General features: G+C 45.6%; 2 protein-coding genes across 6 annotated transcripts in view; one reads left to right on the top strand and one right to left on the bottom strand.

The window, feature by feature from the left end:
• Positions 1 to 6,586: 6,586 nt before the first annotated feature.
• On the bottom strand, positions 6,587 to 12,195 carry LOC128638339 (uncharacterized). Its single transcript, XM_053690284.1, has 2 exons — positions 8,001 to 12,195; positions 6,587 to 7,196 (listed from the first exon to the last, which is right to left on the bottom strand). Exon 1 carries the CDS (start codon positions 11,286 to 11,288, stop codon positions 9,528 to 9,530), a length of 1,761 nt encoding a protein of 586 aa, XP_053546259.1. The 5' UTR covers positions 11,289 to 12,195; the 3' UTR covers positions 6,587 to 7,196; positions 8,001 to 9,527.
• A 1,685-nt stretch (positions 12,196 to 13,880) lies between these two features.
• SULF2 (sulfatase 2) overlaps positions 13,881 to 15,425 on the top strand; it is a 904,152-nt gene continuing 902,607 nt past the window's right edge. For 4 of the 5 annotated variants that reach the window (XM_053690481.1, XM_053690402.1, XM_053690933.1 and 1 more), the window contains exon 1: positions 13,881 to 14,032. The gene's annotated coding sequence lies outside the window, so the exon portion shown is untranslated. The remainder of the gene's footprint in view (positions 14,033 to 15,425) is intronic. The other variant, XM_053690557.1, reaches the window with a different exon arrangement.

The raw sequence follows: 15,425 nt of genomic DNA on the forward strand, positions 1-15,425 counted from the left end.
CGTTCATGGTGAATTATGGGTTTCAACCATCCTTGTTGCCCGATTCATTCATGTCTCAGGGTATTCCAGCTTTGGAGGAGCATCTACAGCAACTCCGTTCCACGTGGGTGCAGATTCAGGATTGCCTTCATCGTTCTATGCAGCACCAAAAGTTCCAGGCTGATCGTAGGCATCTGCCTGCGCCTTCCTACCAGGTTGGTGACAGGTTTTGGCTGTCCTTCCGCAACTTGAACCTTCGTGTGCCTTCCAATAAACTGGCTCCCCATTATGTTGGTCCTTTTCGAATACTCCGACGGGTCAATCCTGTGGCCTACACTCTTGACCTTCCTTCTGCAATGCGCATCTCCAATGTTTTTCATGTCTCCCTCTTGAAACCATTGGTTCATAATCGGTTTACCACTGTGTTGCCTTGTCCTCATCCTATCTTTGTTGACAACCATGAAGAATATGAGGTCAGCAGCATTATTGACTCTCGTATGTCCAGGGGCTGTGTACAGTATTTGGTTCACTGAAGGGGTTATGGTCCGGAGAAGCATTCATGGGTTCCCTCCTCTGATGTTCATGCTCTGTGCCTTCCATGCCCGTTTCCCCAATAAGCCTTTTGTCCTCCCGTGGGGGAGGGGTCGTTTAGGGGAGGGTACTGTCAGGGTTTTTTTTCCCTGCTTTGTTTGCCATGTGCTGCTGGCAGCCATTTAACTCACCTCTCTTGCTGACTCTGGTGCATAGTGTGTGATGCTGCTCATTTCCTGCTTGACCTTTTATGGCCAGACTGGTGTACATCATCCACGCGAGACAGGTTGCAGTCTCAGAATTGTGATGTCATCACTTATTATTTAAAGGGCCTCTGTTCAGTATGCTTTGCCCTTGCGTTGTCTCAGATCTGTTTGTGAGAGTTCCAGTTCCTGTGTATTACCTGGCTGTCTGACGTCCCTCCTGGTTCCTGATCCCTGGCTTGTTCCTGACTCTGCTGTTCTCCTTATTCATGATTCCGGCTCGTCTGACTACTCGCTTTGGCTCCTGACTCGGCTCATCTGACTATTCTCTTTGGCTTCTGACTCGGCTCGTCTGACTACGAGCTCTGGTTTTGACTCCTGGCTTGTTATTTGACTTGTGGACTTTTTATTATTTTTTGCTATTTATAAAGGTGTGATTATTTTTGCACTTCTCGTCTCAGTCTGATTCCTGGCACTACTTTACAAAATGAAATCTTTGTGGGGCGTACAATCTCATTTGCATCTTCCCGGGACATGAGTGGAAGACTGCCTTCAACACGAGATCAGGGCATTATGAGTACCTCGTAATGCCTTTTGGGCTCTGCAATGCCCCAGCTGTCTTTCAGGCATTCATCAATGATGTCTTCCGTGACCTCCTTAACCCTACTGTCATTGTCTATTTGCATGACATCCTCATATTCTCCACCACCCTGAAAGAGCATCATGAGCATGTGAAACAGGTGCTTCTTTGTCTCAGAGACAATTCCCTGGTAGCCAAGTTGGAGAAATGTGAATTTGATCAAGTCCAGATTCAATTCCTTGGGTATACCATCTCTAAAGAAGGTTTTGCCATTCATCTCACTAAGCTAACAGCAGTTCTGGAATGGCCTAAGCCCACCACATTGAAGGAGTTGCAGAGATTCTTGGGGTTTTCCAACTACTATCATAAGTTTATAGTGAATTGCTCCAAGATTGTTGCTCCACTCACTGAGCTGACTAAATTAAAGACTAAAAGAACTGCCTTCAAGAGTGATTGACGCCTTCCTTCATCTGAAAACGGCATTTTGTACTGCTCCTGTACTACATCAGTCTGATCCTTATTTACAGTTCACCTTAGAGGTTGATGCCTCTGAAATTAAAGCTGATGCAGTTTTAACCCAGAGAGACCCTTCAACCTCCAAGCTGCATCCTGTGGCCTTTTTCTCTAAGCAATTCTCTCCTGCAGAAAGGAATTAGGATGTAGGAAATCATGAACTCCTAGCCATCAAGATGGCCCATACTGAATGACATCACTGGCTAGATGTTACTACCAACCCCTATTCAGATTTTCACGGATCACAAGAACCTGAAGTACTTGGAGACTGCTCATCGACTCATTCCTCGACAGGCCAGGTGGGTCTTATTCTTTTCTTGTTTTAACTTTATAGTTTCTTACCTTCCTGGCACCAAGAATAAAAAGGCTGATGTCCTTTCCAGTCAGTTTCCTCAGTCTAATGACACTTCTGAAGCTCCTATCGAACACATCATACCTCCCTCCTGTGTGATTCCTCAACTCAACACCTCTCTTCTTCATAGACTGCAACGTGCCCAGTCAAGAGAACCTTCTAAAGCCCCTGCGGCTCCTGAGATTCTTTATGTTCCTCCAAACATTCGCTCTCCTGTGCTATCCTGGGCTCCTGACAGCAAGCTATAAGATCATCCTGGTTTGACAAGAACCTTTAAACTCCTTTTCCAACACGTGTGGTGGCCTACCATGAAGTCGGACTCTCAGGATTATGTCAAGGCTTGTCAGACTTGTGCTGTTAATAAGACTCCCCATTCCCTACCTCATGGCCTACGTCAACCATTGTCCATACCTAAACAACCATGGACACACATAGCCATGGATTTTGCTGTAGACTTTCCTCCTTCTGGCCATCATACAGTCATCTGGGTTGTGGTGTATCAGTTCTCCAAACTCATTTTGTACCTTTAACTAAGTTACCTACAGCCCAAGAATTGTCCTTTCTTTTTCTGTTAAACGTGGTATGCCTCCATGGTATACTCGTAAATATTGTCACTGACAGAGGACCTCAATTTATTTCTACCTTTTGGAGAAGCTTTTGCAAATTGCTTTGAACCACTGTTTCTTTGTCCCTTTGGTTATCACCCCCAGACTAACGAGCAAACGGAGAGAACCAATCAGGATCTTGAAGCTTATATCAGAGCATATGTCAATTCACAGCATTCTAACTGGTCTGGGTTGTTGCCCCTAGCTGAGTTGGCAAAGAACACTCATTGGCATTCTTCTCTTTATGATGCTCTCCTTTCCAGGCTGCAGTTGGTTATCAACCTTGTGTTGTTCCCCTTTCTGCTTAATCCACAGGAGTCCCTGCTGCAGAACATCACTTCACTGACCTCATTACCCATTGGCAATGAATACGCTCTCAGTTACAATCTACCATCTCCAGATACAAGAGGTTTGCCGATCATCATCAATCTACTATTCGTGCCTTTTCTGCAGGTGATCATGTCTGGGTCTCTACCCTACATATCCGCTTACATCAACCTTGTCACAAATTAGGACCTCGGTATATTGGTACTTATAAAGTCCTCAAAAGACTTTCTCCTGTTGCTTACAAAGAGGACTTGCCCAGAACCCTGCACATCCACCCATGTCTTCCATGTCTCACTCCTCAAGCCCTACATCATGAATAGGTATACTCGACTCAGGTCTCTACCTCCTCCGCTCTTCATTCATGGGGAACCAGAGTATGAAATCGCTAGGATCCTGGACTCCATGTATAAATGAAGACAGCTTCAATACCTCGAGAACTGGAAGGGTTACTCTGTAGCGATTTGTTCCTGGGTCCCTGCCCGTGATGTGCATACTCCTTCCCTGGTCTCCAAGTTTCATCTTGCTCACCCCTCCAAGCCGGCTCTTGGTTCCCGGAGGTAACCCTTGAGAGGGGGGGCTGTGTCGCGCTGCTCCTCGGCGCTCCTCAGCTCCTCTCGCCGCTCCGTCCTGTTGTTATGGCCGTTGCCATGGACGCGGCGGTTCCTGTTGGCGTGCATCGAAGACTACTGGCCAAGTTTGGTCTGATAGGGTAATATCTCACTAGCATTACAATTGTCTGGGGTTGTCATGTTCCTTGTTCAGAAGAGAATTGCCTGGTATTTCGGGGGCTGGACTAACCTTACTTGGCGGGATCAGACTAATATATTTCAGGAAAGTTTTTCTCTGTGAAAAGCACAACTGGGCTAAAAGAGGCTGCTCCTAGGTGTTAACTTGCCATAGAACAAGCTACTGAGCTGTTGTTCATTCCTGGTAGAGCGCTTCTCTCTTTGCATGCATTCTTATTATGACCCTGGGGAGTTCTCCTTAAGGGTGATAGGGGAAACCAGATGAGAACTTCTTGCCCAGGGTGCTTGGAGAAATATGGCTGCATCTCACTGACGAGGCCCACACAAGGCGAAACGATCGTCTAGGGTTGTAATGTTCCATGTTAAGAGGAGAATTGCCTTGTATTTCAGGGCTGAACTGACCTTACATGGCGAGATCAGACTGATATACTTCAGGAAAGTTTTCCTCTGTAAAAAACAGAACTGTGCTAAAAGAGGCTGTTCCTAGGTGACAACTCACCATAGAACAAGCTACTGAGCTGTTGTTCGTTCCTGGTAGAGTGCTTCTCTCTTTGTATGCATTAGCGACTAGTATTTAGACTCAGCACCATACAAGTATTACTGGTAGTGACAGGATTGCCTTGAGTAACTCAGAAGGTAAACTTTTTTACGGTTAAGGCTCATTTTTCATTTTACCTCGCTCTTCTTGTTCCTCTGCCTGCTTACATTTCCTGTTTCAGTGTGTATCTGACATAGAGAGCAGTCCCAGCCACTCTCTACTTAGGGAGGAATGCGTGCTCCTGAGTCTGAGAAACTCACGCATGCGCAATAGCTTTCCATTTGCTCAGATGTAAGCAATGAATCACGAGATGTATTGTTTACTTCAGTATCAGACAGGATCGGATGCGAGTAAATGTGCTGCACAATTGAGAGAGCATAATTCCCCTTGCATGTGTCACACATGAACGCGCACAGAATTGGAGAGGCTGGTGACTAACATGCGCATACGCAATTCAATTAAGGGGTCTATTAGCTCCTTTGATAAATGCCTAAAGGCACACCATTCAATTGGTTAGCAAGAGAAAACGTCATTAAAAAATATATCATTCACAGATGAGCCTAGAAACAAACTTACAGGCAATAGCAGTAATACATTATTATTATGCAAAAAAAGAAAAAAATATTAATTAAAATTAGGTTTATTTTAAACGAGAGTTTAAATGATAATGTGCAAATTAGTCAAGTTGACCATCACTTTAAAGACTTAGGGCTAGATTTATTAAAGCTGAGGCGTACAGGGGCGCGTATACGCGCCCCTGTAGGCCTCAGCTCGCCTGTGGCCGGGCGAAATAACCTGCAGTTATTCGCCATTGCACATGAGCGCAATTTTGCGCTTGCGTGCAATCCCGCCCCCTGCCCCCGCACAGCCAATCACGCGTGGGCAGGAGCTGTCAATCTCCTCGGTCTGACTAGACCGAGGAGATTGAATTTCGCCACATAAGAGGTGGCGAAGAGGTTAGGGAAGCGGCGGTCTGGTGACCGCTGCTTGATAAATGAGGGTGAGCAAGTTCTTGTGAAAACTTGCAGCCGTAGGTCTTTAATAAATCTAGCCCTTAGGCCTCTAGTTATCATGGTCTGGCGGACCTGATCCGACACTGCGGATCAGGTCCGCCAGACCTCGCTGAATACGGCGATCAATACGCTCGCCGTATTCAGCATTGAATCGGCCGCCAGCAGGGGGGTGTCAATCAACCCGATCGTACTCTATCGGGTTGATTTGCAGCGATGTGTGTCCGCCTGCTCAGAGCAGGCGGACAGGTTATGGAGCAGCGGTCTTTGTGACCACTGCTTCATAACTGCTGTTTCTGGCGAGCCTGCAGGCTCGCCAGAAACACGGGGCATCAAGCTCCATACGGAGCTTGATAAATATGCCCCTTAATCCACCTAAAATATTTTTTTCTAACAAAAAACAATACACATAAAGTTTTATCAACTGTTTACATCAATGCAAGAAAGGTTTTATATATAAAGTTCAACTAAATAAACTACAAGCTCATTGGGATATGGATTCATCCTGTGTATCTGTTTGTGTTGCATTGCCTCTTTTATTATTTCCTGTGTTTGTATTGTATCACTATGAATATGTCATACATTGTGTATGTGTAATTCATGTACCCAGTCCTACAGAAAATAGTGGTAGGTTATAAATAAATAGCAATCATTTAAATAATAACATGAGCTTATCCATATTTATGAGGCCATATACTGCATGACATGAAAGTAATGACAGGATCCAAATAATATCACTGAAAGGAGAGCATATATGGTCATCAAGTTCTTCAAAGTGCTACAGAACACTTTTAACGCAGTGAGTGCTTATATCCTAGAAGTTGATGAAAGTGCAGGGGGTGGAGAGGTAGTGTAGCAGACAGCTATTTTGTAGGGTAAAACAAAGCACATATGGTAAAGATAGTTTAAAGGAGTCAAACTGAAAGCCTCTCCAGGCTACATGCTTCCCTGTAGTTGGCCACTAGTGGCTTAGAAACAAAATATCCACCTTTCCTCATCATGTAGCCTGTATGATATGTTGCTTGAGGACAGCGTGTTATATAAGTTGTACAATATCACCTCGGAGTTTGTTTCCTATAAGGTCTTAGAGGCTCCATTTAGCTTCCATATACTTTACACCCAATTGACCCACTTTTTGAACACCACCATCTATTACCACTTCTGCCATTCTGGCAACCTGAAATAATGACACAACACAGGAGTTTGGCTAAATATGGAAAGGTCACATTTAATAATTTAATTTAAATTCAAAAAATTTCTCACTGGGTAATAACATACCCTGGGTAATAACATACCCTGGGTAATAACATACCCTGGGTAATAACATACCCTTAATCAACATAACACTCAAAAATGCGTCAGCATTTGCATAACCTGAACTTGGATCCCACGTGTCAGGGGGGGGGACCACAAACCCCCCCTGTGGCAGAGCAGAAGGGGAGGAGCGAACCTGCAGCATATACCAGCCTTTAGCTAGACCACCGAATCACGACTTAGACTGGGTATGCTACAGGATCCCCTCCGCCCCTCGCAAGCCCTGCCTACGTGCCAGATCCCGATTTCACCGCAACAACTTATCAACTTTTCTCCTATATGGCTGCTTGCTTATCTTAACGCTTTCAGCTAGCTTAGACCGCTCGAGTCACCCGCTAGCTTCCAGCTGCAGCTCTCTCGATCCCCTTATTAGGGGGCACGGGCGGTCTTACTGCGATCCAACTAAGTAGCTGACATCGTGCCCCTAACCATGCCAATTTCTCTCGATATCTCTGGTTGTGACCTCTCCGCGTAGTTGTCTTTACTGCTCTCTTGCATCTAGGGAGGGTGGGAGGGAAACAAAAAAGGTTAGTACTGAAGCCACTTCCTGTTGTTCCCCCTATATGTACCTTTTCCAACCCCCCTCTTCTATCTCTTGCTCTTCAGTCCCTCCTCTCATTCTTATCTTCTACTTCCCTATTCTCTAACCTAACTCCTTCCCCCCCCCTCTTCTCCCTTCCCCCCTGTCCTTCCAGCCAGGAGCCCAGCCCTTATGCCGCTCCGTTCTCATGCAATCCCTGCGCTCTTTTTAAGGTCTTAGAGGCTCCATTTAGCTTCCATATACTTTACACCCAATTGACCCACTTTTTGAACACCACCATCTATTACCACTTCTGCCATTCTGGCAACCTGAAATAATGACACAACACAGGAGTTTGGCTAAATATGGAAAGGTCACATTTAATAATTTAATTTAAATTCAAAAAATTTCTCACTGGGTAATAACATACCCTGGGTAATAACATACCCTGGGTAATAACATACCCTGGGTAATAACATACCCTTAATCAACATAACACTCAAAAATGCGTCAGCATTTGCATAACCTGAACTTGGATCCCACGTGTCAGGGGGGGGGGACCACAAACCCCCCCTGTGGCAGAGCAGAAGGGGAGGAGCGAACCTGCAGCATATACCAGCCTTTAGCTAGACCACCGAATCACGACTTAGACTGGGTATGCTACAGGATCCCCTCCGCCCCTCGCAAGCCCTGCCTACGTGCCAGATCCCGATTTCACTGCCAACAAAGAAATACTCTTTCTGCCAAACACCATTTAAACTTTTCCCGTGACCTTTCCTTACCTTGATCATTTCCTCCAACATTCTCCTGATGTCCTCCAAAAACTGGTCATTACCGGCCTCGTTCAGGTGAACTCCGTCGTGCCTGAATATCTCTTCCCTTTTTGCCGCCAACAATGGGTGCTCCAGCACCGATCCACCTATCCCCCTGACTGCTTTTGCCGCTACCAAATTAATCTTCCTCCTTGCTCTGTAGCCCGCTCTCTGCGTGTCAGTGTTCCTCCAAACCAACCTTGATATTATGTTTGACCATACTATCTTTACTCCTTGCCATGTTATCGCCAACCACCCCATTACACTTTTTATACTTTCTTCCAGTTCCCTCAGAGGGTATGCTCCAATATCATTCCCTCCTAAATGTATTATCATTACGTCCGGGCGCCCCCATCTCTGCCTTGCCTGCTGTATGGTGCTTACCAACTCTTCCCACCTCATTCCTCTCTTTCCTATCCACCTAACACTGGCTTCGGTGTATCTAAATCCCAAATGTGTCCCTTTTGCCAATGTCGCAGCCCTAACTTGCGCCCAGTACACGTATGAATGCCCTACCACCCATATCCTTAGTGCTCTTCCTGTAACAAATCACAAAGAAAAATGGAGAATTAAATTCATTTCGGTTGGCGCCATGACTTCGCATCCCTAATCGCAATCAAACCCCCCCTTTTGGCCTGATGTAGGACTTGTATGCTGCTGATTTCCACCTTCCCATTTTTTTAATCTGCTCGATCGAACATCCTCTAGATGCCGCACTGGTTGCTGCCCCTATTCTGAATGAGTGCGGCGCATAGTATGCATCTGACCAACCCAGTCTTTCTACCGTTCTTTCCAATACCTTCCTAAACTGAAAACCCGTGACGCCGGATCCGTCCCTATGCCTAACAAATTGCGGGCCCTCTGCCCTTGCTGTTAGCTCATAATCCCTTACTGCTGCCACCGGGCAAGTCGCGCCACCTGTCCTCCCCATTGACACCCATACCCCTTTTCCTTCCGTATCTGTTTTTGATTTCCGAATTAAAACTAGCACTGCTCGCACGCCCCATTTCACATCTTCTCGCCTTACACCACCGCCCACGTCTTTCCTATTCTTCGCCAGCAATTCCCCTATGCGCAATGCCCCATGGAAAGCCAAAGAGAAAGCTACCCTGAATACCAATGCCTCATCGTCATTGAAACATACTTTGCTGAGCACTGCTAACATTTCCGCCAACCTATCCTCTGTTATCGGCTCCCTTCTATCGCCTTGCTTCTTCTCTCCTACGCTCCACCCCTTGAATACTTTCCTTACAACAAATCTCTTTGTTATATCCTTTCTCCCATATAACTGCGAAAAATACGACACCCCGGCCAGTACTGTGCCCAACTGCCCTTTCTTCACCCCCCCTTGCTTCAATACCCATAGCCATTCTAGAAGAACCGTTTCTTCCTCGCGACCTATAATCTTGTTAAATTCGCACCACCGCTCCCAATACTTCTTGTATACGGCCCACGTTTTTGGCGCCACGGACTTCTCTACCATCTCCCTGATTCCGTCTATTTGCTGCCAATCTGCCAAAGAAGAACAGGGCAGGGTTCACCTTCCTTCCTCGCCCTTGGAGCCACCTTCCTAAATATTTCCCATTTAAACCTTGACAGTGCGTCTGCTACAATATTCCTGTACCCTGGTATATGCTGTGCTTTAAAACAAATATTGTGCTTAAGGCACTTTAATACAAAATATCTCAAATACTTAATAACCGGGTTAGATGATGACGACAAATTATTCATTACATCCACTACTGCCTTATTATCGGACCAACAGATGATTCTTTTGTTCTCTAATACATGGCCCCACAGCTCTATCGCTACTATAATGGGAAACAATTCAAGCAAAGTCATGTTCTTTATCCACCCTTTCTCCTTCCAATCTGCGGGCCATTCGCCCGCGCTCCATCTACCTTGCAAATACGCTCCAAACCCCGCACTGCCTGCTGCATCTGTGAACAACTCCAATTCTTCCACTGACCTTGCCTCTTCCCATATCCTGATACCATTAAATTCATCTAAAAATGCCTCCCACACTCTGAGGTCTTCCTTCATTTCCTTATTGACGCGCACCATATGCTCGGGCAGCTTTGCCCCTTTTGTCCCCATTTCCAACCTTCTTTTAAATAATCTACCCACCGGTATTACCCGGCACGCAAAATTCAAAACCCCCAGCAATCTCTGCATTTCCCTAAGAGTCACCTTATTCCTTTTCAACATCGTTTTTATCATATGTCTCGCCTTCTCAATCTTATCCGCAGGGAGCTCGCATTGCCCCTTTGCGGAATCTATCATGATACCCAGGAAAACCAGCCTCGTACCCGGCCCCTCCGACTTTTCCGTTGCTACTGGCACTCCCAACTGTTTGAACATTGCCTCTAGCTCTTCCTTCCAGATTCTACATTCCCCTGTCTCTTTCCTGCCTACCACCAAAAAATCATCTAAGTAGTGAGACATACTCTCACATCCTGTTTTTTCTGTAAACAACCAATGCAAAAATGAACTAAACTTTTCAAAAACTGAACAAGAAACCGAACACCCCATGGGCAAACACTTATCTATGTAATAATCACCATCAAACTTACAACCCATTAAATTAAAACTAACTGTGTTCAAAGGCAATAACCTAAAAGCAGATTCCACATCTATCTTTGCCATCAACGCCCCTTTTCCAAGCCGTTTCACTATTCTTACCGCACTATCAAATGATTGATATTGCACTGAAGAATCCAACTTGTCAATTGCGTCGTTGACTGAATTCCCCCTGGGGTAGGACAGGTGCTGTATCATCCTGTATTTACCCTTCTCTTTCTTGGGAACTACTCCCAGGGGGGACACAATCAAGTCAGCACACGGCTTCTCCTTGAATGGCCCTGCCATTCTCCCCAATTTAACCTCCTTCCTCAATTTTTCCGCTAGTACTCCTGGAAATTCTGCTGCAGATTTTAAATTTCTCGCCTGCATAGCCCCTTTAACTTCTGTTTTAACTGGGACCACAAAACCTACACGCAAACCATTTGTTAACAAAATCCTTTCCTCTTTCAGCGGGTACATTGCCAATTCCTCAATGATCCTATCTACCCTCAGCGGCGTTTTGGCCATTACCCGCCATTCCTCCTCCGCTACCGTTGCCCCCGTGCCCTCGAAAGGAAAACTTGCTATTGTTATTGGCATTACCCTTCCTACAATCCACTCCTGAGTGCGCTCCGCCACAATGCCTACATGCGTGCTTATATTTACATGAATTCCCCCTGTCGCACCTCTTGTCATTAAACGCCCAGCATTCCTTTGCCTCTGTTCTGAATGTTTTCCCTTGCCCTATGGGCCTACCTTGTGCTTCAGGGACCTTCATCAACCTCGTCCACGTATCTAGTATTTTTACCCCAAAATCCTTCCTACCTTTACCTCCCAATTGTATATTTCCTTTCCTAAATTCCCTATCGTAATCCTTCCATGCAAAACCCCCGTATGTGGTGTAGCATTCCGCTATCAAATGTATGTATCTCAGCACCCCTTTCATCTTATCTGGATTGGCCGTTAGAAAACATTCTGCATATATGACCATCCCTTTCACCCATTCTGGGAATGTTTGCCTTGCCTTTCTCCCCCTACCTTCATTAGATTTAACTGCTAAAGCTTCCCTAGTCATTTCAAATACATCCACATACCGTCCTCTCTGTGCTTTCCTAACAACCTTCGCCTTCAAATGTGTGGGAAGGGGTAAGAGCTTGGTCGCTGCTACTTCATCATCTAAATTTACTGCATTATCACTGCTGTCCCCATCCTCGTACCCTTCCTTCACCACCTTATTTTTTTCTTGCTTAGCATACAATTTTCTTACAATTTTCAAGATTTTTCTATGCCCCCTCCCATTACGTTTATCATCCTCAAAATCATCATCAGTTGAACTATCTAACGAAGATTCACTACTATCACTATAAAACATTTGCTTACCGTGTTTCTTCTGCAGCGTGTGATGTCCGTCTTGTCCCTCCTTGTCTGCCTCCACCACCATTCCTTGCGGCGCTGCCGTGCTCACCTCGCCCTCTTTGTCCCTTGTTCCGCTGATTACTTTACCCGCCTTGTCCCTCTTCTGTAACATAGTCATATTTGAATTAGTGCCATCCCCCCCCTTTCTTTGATCCTGTTTCAAAGACCGGTGACCTGACCTCCCACTGCTGCGCCCCCCCATCCTCTGTATCCTTAACCCTCCTTTCCTCCTCCACCCTCACATATGTATGGCCTTCTGTATCCCTAATCATCATGGGGCGCTCTACGCTATTCTCCTCTAACCTGACCCTTTTTGTGGCCCTGCTGTCCCTCGCCCCTTTTCTGTGTACTTCACAATATTTTTTTCTTTCTTTAACCCCCTCCCTACTTCTGCTTCGTCCCTCCCTCTCTTCCCCTGACTCCTCTGATTGTGAGCCTGGACCGCCGAGTCCCCGGCCTGCAGGGCTAGCATTCCCTGATGCTCCCTTCCTTCCTGTTTTCCTGTCTGCCTTCCTATCTACTCCGCTTGCTGTGCCTTGTTTACTTTCTTTAATGCGCGTCCCCCGCCCGCTCCCAGCTCCCCCTGCTACTATGCTCCTGCTGCCATTCCCCTCTATGCTGCGCCTGTAATCCCCCGCGATGACGTCATCGCGCGACGCACGCCCTGCTGCCGTGCGCATGCGCCCATCCCGCGCACTACCGGAGAAAGAAGGAGAAGAGGGGGGGGAAGGGGAAGAAGGAAGGGGACTGCCGCGCCTATGTCTGGAACTTGAGCCTCTATCTGCTGACATTGCACGCTCACTATAAGCCCGCTCTCGCCCCCGCAACTGCCCGCCCGCCTGGCTGCTGAAACCCGCACCATCTGGGCCCACATTACGCAGCTGCGTGTCCTGCCTTGCGCCCTGCCTTGCGCCCACCTTGTAAGCCCTTGCCCGCCCTCGCACTGCGACCGGACTGCCCCCTTGGCCCAAAGGGATCTCTGGACTGCTGGACCGCTCTGACCCACTAAACAGAACCAATTCCCCCATACTCACATCGGAATTGGCCCCTTCCTCTGCCACAGCCCTGCCTCTCATACTCACATTACCATCCAGTCCTCTCGCTCTCTCTGGGGGGTTTACCGCTGCCTTCTGCTGTAATACCGTCTCCTGCTTCTTCTGATTCTCTTCTTGCTTCTTTTCCAGGAGCTTCAATCTCTTCTGCGCCCGGATCGCTCTCGTCTTCCAGAGGGTCTCATCATCTGTGAGGAAACGCTTGGGAATCTTCCTGCTTCTCGACGGCATCTTCACAACTTCTTCGACAACAGCTACACGCAGCTCCTGAAACAAAAAAGGTTAGTACTGAAGCCACTTCCTGTTGTTCCCCCTATATGTACCTTTTCCAACCCCCCTCTTCTATCTCTTGCTCTTCAGTCCCTCCTCTCATTCTTATCTTCTACTTCCCTATTCTCTAACCTAACTCCTTCCCCCCCCCTCTTCTCCCTTCCCCCCTGTCCTTCCAGCCAGGAGCCCAGCCCTTATGCCGCTCCGTTCTCATGCAATCCCTGCGCTCTTTTTATATCACAGACAGTAGCGCCTGATATACACCAACATACTGAAATGTACTTATGTCGCTATGATTTTTTTTCTTTATGGTTTTTAACCTACCAACCCTAGCTGTAATGCACTACATAACGATGAGTTGTATCACTATCTGGGTTAACCCATGATTAATAAATATAAAGCGAGCACTATGATAGAGAAACTGAGGGTAACTCTGTACTATACACGGCCGCATCTCCCACTGACTGAGCTTGTCTCTGGGGCGCTGCAGACTCCCGCCCAATGGGCGGTGACAGCACTCAGTAGCAACCCAGGGATCACCCAGCAGCTGCAAGCGCCGCGGCTCTGCCAGCTCTCCGGCTCTCATTGAACATACATCCCAGGCTGGGGAGAGCTGTGACTGGTGGGGCGGAGATTCATTGCACCGTACACTGGTGCAGGAACTGCGGGGACGGGGCAGCCTTCCTACCCGGGAGATGCAAGGTACGGTTGCTTCCACCTTGCCCTGCCTGTCTCCGTCCTTTGCTGAAACCAGTCTTCTCATTATCTTCCCAAATGCTTCCTTCCCCACATCTCTCATCTTCTCAGCCATACTTTCCCCGGTCATGCTGCACACTTCATTCGCATACTAGTTTTAAATCACCCACTGATGACTTTTATCATTTAATATCTTTTTCACATCAATGCTCCTGTTTTACCTTTTTGTCTTCCATTATTTCATTATACTTTTAAAACGTCTTCTCTTATTTTAATAAGCTCTTTTTCATCTTTTAATGTCCTTTTTCATCTTATTTCTATTTAACTCTTATGTCCTTGCATTTATTGTACCCCTTTATCATTATTCAGTGTAGCATATGTATACAATGTGTGTATGTATGTGTATGTGTGTATATATATATATATATATATATATATATATATATATATATATATATATATATACACACACCTGTGTGTGTATGCGTGCTTGCAAAATTATTAAACTGTTATTACTGGGATATTTTTTATTAACCTAAAACTGATGCAAATAGGCATATTATCTTACTATTACTATGTAACTTTGACTTATTCTGCAGTGTGCATTTTGGAAGACTGCTTTAGAAAAGGTACACCTGAAACAGCAATATTCTCTGCAAACCTTAAAGTGATAGTGACATCTCAAAATTACTTTAATTATTTTGAAATGAAATACAATCAAAAAAAGCTTACCATAATTTCTGACACCTAAGAATAGATAAAGACTAATTTGGGAAGAATCAGTGCAAAAAGAGTGCATTGTACTGTCTTTTCTGGGAATCCTTGTAGGGTAAATGCCGGTACGTGTCCCAACTAGCACTGCTTCACAGTAAAGATTTGTAGTTTTGTGATGTCTTAACAAAAGTTCTAACTATAAGATTTATATGAGAATACTGAATATTTACCTGTGAATATACTGTACAACTTTAGCTTGGTTTCAAAGAGTTTAGTCTTTCATTTCCAGCATGTGAGACTGTCAGGTTTAGCAATTTTAATAGTTCTTAGATTAACAGTTTTGGAGTTTAAATCCAGGTTTATCCAATTTTGCAGAATAGTTTGTGTTGGAGAAAAATGAAAAAGTAAAAAATCTTCTACAGGCTTGTATGTATTAACTACACCAATGTCACAAAAAGACTACCACAACAGGGTGACTTAGGGATAGTGTAATAATTTAAGCACTGATCCTCTACACAGGGAATTATACAGAACATATGCAATTTCTTCAATCTTAAATCCTCAGTCTAATCTATTTTGTGATGTGTGGAAAGATCTAATGCAGATATAAATCAATGCAAAAAATAGTAATGCATAGCACAGATTTTGCTAATCCTTACACAGGCATGGGAAATGTTGATGGACA

The sequence above is a fragment of the Bombina bombina genome, chromosome 1, assembly GCF_027579735.1.
Source record: "Bombina bombina isolate aBomBom1 chromosome 1, aBomBom1.pri, whole genome shotgun sequence".
NCBI classification, from domain to species: Eukaryota; Metazoa; Chordata; class Amphibia; order Anura; family Bombinatoridae; genus Bombina; species Bombina bombina.

Coding starts and splice junctions, on each gene's coding strand:
- LOC128638339 (XM_053690284.1), bottom strand. CDS start 11,288: ATGACAAGAGGTGCGACAGGGGGAATTCATGTAAATATAAGCACGCAT.